The following is an 8985-nucleotide window of genomic DNA, read 5'->3' as shown; positions in this document are numbered from 1 at the left end:
AGCTAATTAGGTGGTAGTGGTATATGTCTGTATAAGGAAGGATATACGTGCAACTTTACCAAATTTTTAAAATTAAAAAAAAAATGTCAGAATTGTATGTTTCTGTGTCAAATTGCACTGTGCAAAACAATACAAACTACAGTGCAAAGATACATAATGCAAGATGGCACAAACGAAATACTACCACTAAAATCTCAACAACCATCGACTTACCAATGTATTGGCCAACACAAGACACATCGTTAATTCAAACCTTGCACTGCATGCCAAATAGTTAGTTAGGATAAGAGTTGTGTCTGTATGCATGCCAAGCATCATCTTGCCATTGTTCAACATTCACCATTACTGCTTCCCAGCTTCTATCCTCTCAATCCACATAGCACCCTCCATGTCTGTTTTAAAAGGAAAGATCACTTTTGTAGTGACCCAAAATGGATGGTACACGTGAGTAAGCTTGGCAGTCGACCACTCTTCAACTCATCCCAACGTGTGCTACTCACAAAATCTGCAGTTGGAACTTGGAGTGACGGGGTTAGCCTCTGAAGCGTGTGGCAAAACAAAGAAGGCTGACCGCGATGGCACACAACCACCGTAGTCATGACCAATATCTATCTTACACGATAGGTGAAGTCGGCCGTCAAATGTTCAACAAAAGCAGCAGCGATGCAAAAGCAATTTGAACATCAACGATTTAGTCACGGACGTTGATTTCGGTTCATTCATGACATCATCAGGATTAGGATTAGTTTCTCTTTGGATGAGAACGAGGGAGCTATAGACCATCAGCATCAGGCAGTCCCTGCCTGTGTATCGAATATGCTCTGATCTAATTTGACCGGAAAAGGAGAATGACTGGATCGGTCCAGTCGGGTTCTCCAAAGATTGGTCGTACAATTGACCGTCTAACAATGGACGCGTGTCCCCCACTGCTCCTCCTATTTAAGTGCATTGCTCCCTCGCATTCCCAATTTGAAGAAGAAACAAAACGCCCTCAGCATACGACTCCCCCCACCTCCATTATCACCTTCCATTGTTGGCAGAGCCGATCGAGCTTATCACAGTGAGAAGGAGATGTGCAATACCGCTCCGCCCTCCTCTTCTCCCCCCTTCCCTTCTCTCACCAAATCTCATATTTTGAACAGCACTGCTCCTGATGACCTCCATCGCCATCCGACTCTCTCTGAGGTTAATCATACGCACTGTATTAATGCATACTTATGTATATATTTTACATGCGCGCATTCTGACGTGGTCGATCTATTTCTGCTCCAATCTGTTGTTTGAATTGGTCGATTAGTTAGCGGATGAGATGCGCGCCATCGGGAAGATATCGGTGCCGGCCGCCGTGACGGGGCTCATGCTTTACTCGCGCGCCATGATTTCGATGCTCTTCCTCGGGTACCTCGGCGATTTGGAGCTGGCCGCCGGTTCGTTGGCGATTGGGTTCGCCAACATCACCGGCTACTCCGTGCTGTCCGGGCTGGCGATGGGCATGGACCCCATCTGCGCACAGGCCTTCGGCGCCAACCACCACAGACTCCTCGGCCTCACCCTGCAGCGGGCCACGCTGCTTCTTCTTTCAGCCTCCCTTCCCATCTCCCTCTTGTGGCTCAACGCCCGCTCCGTCTTGCTCCGCTGCGGCCAGGACGAGCAAATCTCCTCCGCCGCGCACGTCTTCATCACCGCCGCCGCGCCCGACCTCCTCTTCCTCTCCTTCCTTCATCCGCTCCGCGTCTTCCTCCGTGCACAGAACATCACCCTCCCTGTCACCTACTGCTCTTTCTTCTGCGCCGCGCTCCATGGCCCGCTGACTTACCTTCTGGCAGTGCGCCTCCGACTTGGCATCGCCGGCGTGGCCGCTGCCATGATCTGGACCGACCTTAACCTCCTCACCTGTCTGTTGCTCTTCCTGCTCTGCTCCGGAGCGTGCCGAGACACCTGGCCCGGCGGCCCCTCCGCCGACTGCCTCCGCGGGTGGCCGGCACTGCTCCGACTCGCTGCTCCCTCGTGCGTGTCCGTCTGCCTCGAGTGGTGGTGGTACGAGTTCATGATCATCTTCAGCGGCCTCCTCGCGCACCCCCGTACTGCCGTCGCCTCCATGGGCATCCTAATCCAGACCACCTCCCTCGTCTACGTCTTCCCCTCAGCGCTCAGCTTCGGCGTCTCCACGCGCGTCGGCAACGTGCTCGGCGCCAACCTGCCCTCCAAGGCCCGCGCTGCCGCCACAGCAGGTGTCGTCTGCGCGGTCGCGCTCGGCCTCGTGGCGACCGCGTTCACGGCGTCGATGCGGCACCAGTGGGGACGGCTGTTCACCCGCGACGCGGAGACACTGAAGCTCACCGCGCTCGCGCTGCCCATCACCGGACTCTGCGAGCTCGGGAACTGCCCACAGACGGTGGGCTGCGGCGTGCTTCGGGGGAGCGCGCGGCCCGCCACTGGCGCTAACATCAACCTCAGTTCCTTCTACCTGGTGGGGATGCCCGTCGCCGTGCTCCTTGGCTTCGTCGGCAAGATGGGTTTGCTGGGCCTGTGGCTGGGGCTCCTCGCGGCGCAGTCCTCGTGCGCGGCTCTCATGGCCTTGGCACTCACCAGAACGGATTGGATAGCGGAGGCAGAGAGAGCCAGAGAATTGACCAATTACCCTAATTCAAATTCATCTTCAACCATTCCAATTTGTGTTCCTGCTTCGGATGACGTAATTGATGCCACAACTCCTCTGTTTACTAATTCCATGGGAGCAGAGAAGAAGCCTACAGCTCTACAACACGTCTTATCCGTGATTCACGAAGATGTGAAGACGGTAACTAGTGATTCAGAAACAGCTCCTCTCTTTCTCAGTATCGATTGAACTGGGTTCATCTATTCATTTATTTTCCCTTTTTGTTTTATAATCAGGTTTTTCTTGTAAACCTAATCCCATTCATTCCTCTTTTTGTTTGTTTACCTTAATTCACCGACTGGAAGCTGCGACCAAAACTAATGCGAGGAAGATCATAGACAGCGACGTCAAAAGTTACAACTTTTTGCGTTGAATTCCCCTGTTCACAAATTGGAGAGTAGATGCTGCAATCTACTTTTTAGCACTTGGATTTAGTAGCTTATTTGGAAATTGACTTTTTTTTACTGGTCGAAAAAAATATGAAAGATTATTGTAATTAATATTTATTGTAATCAATTTTGTCTTTCAATGCTTCACTAGTGGAAGAGATTGATCCTTCACAATTTAAGGAGTTAGATGATGATATCTCATCTTCCTCTCCACAGTAGAATATTGAACATCATATCTTACTTTCTCAAGTTGTGATTCCTTGCTTGGGTTCTTGGTTCCTTTGTTTGATTCCATAGTACTTCATCTCCTTAAACGATAATTTAATCTTTTGAAGCTTTACTTTGATACCAATTGTAAATCTTAGATGTAATGCAATTCACTCCATTCAAATCTAAAGCAGCTCTAATATCAATTGTACAATCAAAATGACTCAACTAAAGGGGTAAATAAATAACGCTTGCTTTTTTATCAATTTTTTGCACACCAAAAACTCAAATTAAAGATTAGTGGCAAGTACATTTGTGTGTTGATTTGAGTGTTCAAAATGGAATAGCAATAAATATAAAAAGCAAATAACATGCTAATCAAGATTTTTAAAATGGTTCAAAGAGAGATCTCACTTGTAAATTGTAATCAAGATTTTTAACATGCTTAAGATACTCCACTCATTGCAACAATCTACTAATTAATCCACCTCTTCACAAGAGGCAATGGAATGAGCTTCTATAAGCTGAGTATAAAACCTTCAAGGTACTGACCAAATGCACACCAATAGTTTGTCCATAAGCTCTTAACAAGCTTTTACCTTAACCTTTATTTATCTCACAAAAAAAGATTTTCACCTCTTCCTGTTATTTCTTGATCGAGATTATCTCGTGGGTTCCGGAATCTCGTAGGATTATGAAGAAGTCTACAAGAGCCTTCTTCGTAGTTCCTCGCTCCAAATGTCCTCAGAATCCGGTGGTGATATCCCGTGAAAGAAGTCTTGTACTCGTGTAATCAAGAGACAAAACCATAAAAGTGAGTCTTGCTCACTTCAAAAGAGAAAACTCTCTTCCTTTTATACATATGGGAGGGGTGTGATTTGTCTCTTTTCAAAAATTACCTTCTTAACCTTTGGTCACAGGTTGCTTTGACAACCTTTGATGTGGACAATAACCATCCATATTAACACTTCCTAAATGAGATAAATGAACGTGAAAGACAAGATGATAAATTATCAAGTGCTTAAAGAGTTAAATCCTTTTAATCCTCGTCTAAATGCTTAGATTCCTTTAGACATTGACCTTAATACAGTGCAATAATAATGAATGTGTATGAAAAGTTTTTAGTGCATAAAAGCTGTTCAAGGGCATATATATCTCTGGTTCACCTTGAAAGGTTGATTTGGACACCTTCAATGGATTGATTAAATAAAGTTAGACATTGAATTTCAATTGATGCGGCGCGTATGGTGAGACCTGGGTTTGATATTAAGAAAATTAGTTGATATAACGGTCAAAGTTAAGAAGGGGTTAACTCTCATATTGTATCAATGTTATGCCGAAATAAGTCTAGAATCACCGCCAAGTGCTCTGGCCGATCGGACCAAAAGGTTGATCGGGCACGCTAAGCACATCGCAGAACTAGACCAAATTCTATATTTAAGTAAAGCGGTCGAGTGCAAAATGAACCCCCGATATAAAGTCCGATCGGACATATTGTCCAAGCGAATTCCAAATCCCCAGCATAAATCTATCCAGCCCAAGTGTCAGTCGGACATCTGGACCCAGTTCCCCACATGAGCATGAATCCTAGTCTACAATTGGTTGGTCCAGAGCCGGTCGGACTCTCTCTAGGAGATAATATTATTAGAAAATGGTAACAACCTGTCAGAAAATATATCATTACTCTAACATATACATGCAATGAAGCCTTCCTATGCCTATAGAAAGGGTATCATACATACTACATCACCCAACATACTCTGACACCAGACACTCTCTGTCGTTTCATTAATGCGGAGGTTATGAGAAACATTATAAAAATGAGTCATCTCCATTGGTCAGGTACACACATAAATACATACGCATCCACACACTCGTATATTTATACTATTGTTCTATCGTTTATCATCTTCTCCATTTCGCTCGGCTACTATTTTGACTTAAGCATCGAAGTGTCTGTGTCAGGATCCCTTCTCTGATTTTCGCTCTAATATTCTAGTTAGCTCTATCTGTGGCGTGCACAAGTCCATATCTCTTAGCTCTAGGATCTTTTAACATCATCTCCTTCCAAATTTTCTCTCAGTCAATATATAAGTCACCTCAACGCCGTCCCAAATTCAGCGCGTCATCTCCTCCACCATCAAAAAGTATCATCAATGATATATTATTTACTTAACAAACTTTTGCTAATATCTTGATGGTTAGTGTATAAATTTTAATGTCTAAAATCTTTGATTGTGCATTTAAAATTAAATTAAACATTTGGATCATAAACTTAGTGTCTATTACTGTGTTATTCAATCTAGATTTCAATTCTATTTTTAGTATAATGATTAAAATATATACAGTTTGTGTCAAAAATAAGATCAGAATCTAGATGGGATAATTTGATAATAATTATTAACAGATATTGCAATCAAATGGTCCAACCATCTCGTTCAGACCTACGTGCACGTTGTCGGGCAGCAAAAAAAAAACACTCCTTTTTTTTTATCTATGTCAGGAAACCTCTCTCAGCTTTGTAAATCTCTTAAGTGATTAGTCAGAGGAAAATGCAAAAGGGAACAAAGTCACGTTTGGTTCAAGTCACTGTATAGTCAACACTTGAATCATTTGTCCACTGATAAAGCAAAGCATGAAAGAGATCAGGCATCAGTGGAAGGCTTGGAGACTAACAAAATAAAGGCTTAATTAATGCATGTTAAAGGCGCGACGGCTACGTACGTTGACCCTAGGCGCCGCTTTCATTGAATGATGATGAGTCCATATACACTTGCCTAATGGAATGTTTTGCGAGAGAGGTAGAAAATTAAAGGAGAAACGCAAGAAATAGCGAGGAGACCCGTCTTCTCTAGAAGCAGATATGGAAACGCAAGAGAAACTCTCTAATTTTTTGGTGAAACGCAAGAGCATCGCTGTTTGCGCAAACTCTACTGTCCGTGGATAAGCTTGTGGACCAATCCACGACTATATCCATGGTGCGAGGCTCGTTGTCGAAATCAAACACATTTACCTTCGTCAACAGTGGATGCACCGAGTAGTCGGCATCTGGTTGTCAACAGTAGGAAAGCGATTAATTAGCATCCCATTCTGTGGGTTAACAAATGCCAAAGAAAGATGAATCCAGTGGGAAAGAAATTAAAGACGACAAGGCAATGGTAAAAAGAAAAAGAACGGAGAGAGACGGACCACGAACACGCAACTCAACTCGATTCCTGTCGAAATGACAAGAAAAAGCAAAAAAAAGCCAAAAGGCAGTAAGTTAGTTTTCCATTCCTTGCCGTTTTCGTATGTTGATGTTTCGGTTAAATACCATGAACCAAATGGATTGTGGCATCGTTGTTTAAGATGATATGATAGTCAGAATGACAATTAAAATCACTATGAAATGATAGTCAAGGGTTATATAGTTGAACGAGTCACTTTTATTAGGGATCGGCTCTTCATTTTTATAATATAATTCTCAGTATATAATCGATCAGTTAGACTTACGAGGCTCAACTCCCTCCTTCATAGTACTAAGGTGTTCAACATAAAGTCGGTCAGCTCAAGAGCTAGTCAAAATTTCGGGGCTCAGCTCTCCACTTCTACAATATAACTGTCAGTATAAAGTCGATCGACTTCAAAGTTGGTTGGATATACGGAGCTCAACTTCCCACTTCTCAGTGCCAAAACACACAACATACAGCCAATCAGTTCCAGTGTCGATCGGGCATCCATAGCTCAGTTCCTCACTCCTCGAGGGCAAGGTCTTCAGCATATGTCCGGTCAACCCAGAATGTCGGTTGGACCTTCTGGAACATAGTTCCCCACTCTTCAAAAACAAGTCTAACAGTATACTACCGATCAGCCAAAGAGATGGTCAAATCTTCTAAGACTTAACACCACACTCTTCAAAGGCAAGGCCTCTATCGTATGACCGGTTGACCCAAAGTGTCGGTCGGACCTATGGGGCTAAGCTCCTCACTTCTCATATATCAGTCTCCTATCATACAACCGGTTAACTACCAGGCTAGTCGGATTTATTCCGGAAAATAACAATGTCAAAGAATCATAACAGCTTGTCAAAAATAACGGTTACTCGTTGGGGAATATTCTGCTACCCTAGCATATGCACGTTGATACGGGTTATAACGAGTGGACCTAGGAGATAGCGTGGTGGTCCACGTCAAGGTGATGTGGTGGCTAAGGTTGACGGAGTAGAACATTTTCCGATCTGGCTCCGATTAGAGGCCCGACACTAAGGCTCATCGAAATGGCTCGGTCAGATTCCAAGTCATGCAGAAGAAAGGTCGACCAACCCTTAAGCCGGTCGAACATAAGGAGATCAGTATTTTACCCTTGAATTAAAGAGACAGTGGGTTTGGTCACTCAATAGATGATCGAGTTTAAGCATGACCGTCCTTATAAGCCTGTCGGAATAATCGACCCACCTCATATTCGGCTAGCCATAGACCTAGTCGAAGGAAGGGTCAAACTCCTTACTCTGTATGAGCTTCTCTATACACACCTGATCAATTCGATTACTTGTCGGCTCTATGGGTAGTCGTTCAATGGTAAAGTCGAACAGGTTTACATGGCTCCACCTGTTAGAGTGTATACTAAAAGCCTAGCTTTTGGTATAAACATTTATCTAGAAATAAGAATCACATTGGTCAAATGTCTACATTTGTGATAAATGTAGTTGTTCAATTAATTTATATTGTAGATAACATGGTGTGTGGTGTCACACACAGAGGATCATGTTATCAGTACCTTATAAATTATAAACAGTAGCTCACGACCAAAATGGAAAGGAACAAACCATTAGAAGGTCGTAGTGTAATTAGGTATCAGTTTATCTTGACTGTATAATTACACTAGTACACTTAGAGTGTATTGAGTAGGACCATTTGAGGTCGTTTCTTTTATACTGATTTTATAAAGAAACAAAGACCTCGGTTATTATGGAAGTATGTGCTCTTAATCCTAATATAATAACAAGCACATATATTTGATATTTATTTCTTTAATTTATCAATAGGTGAGATTTAGTTCGATGAATCAATAAGCCCGATAAGTTGGGAAATGATATCACTTATAGTGTGTGTTGTTGATTATAGAAGGAAACTGTGTCCTAGAGATACTAGGTTGATAATGTCCTCAAGAGGAGCTCATAAGAATTGTCATGTTAAACCCTGCAGGTGGACCTAGTCCGACATGATGATAAGGTTGAGTGGTACTACTCTTGGACTAAGATATTAATTAAGTGAGTTGTCAGTAACTTACTTAATTAGTGGACATTTGTTATCTTAAACACATGGAGACTAACACACTCATAATAAGAAAGAGCCCAAAATGTAATTTGGGATTGGTGCGGTAGTTCAATAATAGTTCTCTAGTGGAATGAATTATTATTGATAAAATTAAGTTGTGTGTTCGGGGCGAACACGGGATGCTTAATTTTATCGGGAGACCAAAACCAATTCCTCCTCTCGGTCCCTATCGTAGCCTCTAGTATATAGAGATTTATACTCACCGCATACCCACCTTCTTATCCATCCAATGGGGCGGCCAAGCTAGCTTGGAACCCAAGCTAGGGCCGCCAAGACCAAGTGGATGAGCCATGAAGGTGGCCAAAGCTTGGGTCCCAAGCTTGGGTGGCCGACCACTAGAATATTAAAAGGATTTTATTAAAATTATTTCTTATGTGGATATCATGTTTTTAAAGAAAGTTTAAAATTAAAATTT

The 8985-nt window shown here is 43.0% G+C and overlaps 1 protein-coding gene across 1 annotated transcript; it reads left to right on the top strand.

Annotated features, from left to right (window-relative positions):
- Positions 1-229: 229 nt before the first annotated feature.
- Positions 230-3128, top strand: LOC121983303 (protein DETOXIFICATION 48-like). The gene is made up of 2 exons (XM_042536242.1): positions 230-1185; positions 1298-3128. The coding sequence occupies exons 1-2, from the start codon at positions 1072-1074 to the stop codon at positions 2846-2848; spliced, it is 1665 nt and encodes a 554-aa protein (XP_042392176.1). The 5' UTR covers positions 230-1071; the 3' UTR covers positions 2849-3128.
- Positions 3129-8985: the final 5857 nt, after the last annotated feature.

Source organism: Zingiber officinale, chromosome 5A, assembly GCF_018446385.1.
Source record: "Zingiber officinale cultivar Zhangliang chromosome 5A, Zo_v1.1, whole genome shotgun sequence".
Taxonomy (NCBI): Eukaryota; Viridiplantae; Streptophyta; class Magnoliopsida; order Zingiberales; family Zingiberaceae; genus Zingiber; species Zingiber officinale.
The sequence above is the reverse complement of the archived record's forward strand: the minus strand, read 5'-3'. Positions and strand labels throughout refer to the sequence as shown.

What these genes read in the sequence shown, in the direction of transcription:
- LOC121983303 (XM_042536242.1), top strand. Translation starts at nt 1,072, where the DNA reads ATGTGCAATACCGCTCCGCCCTCCTCTTCTCCCCCCTTCCCTTCTCTC. An exon ending in GCCATCCGACTCTCTCTGAG is followed by an intron (nt 1,186 to 1,297) that starts GTTAATCATACG and finishes TTGGTCGATTAG; the next exon opens with TTAGCGGATGAGATGCGCGC.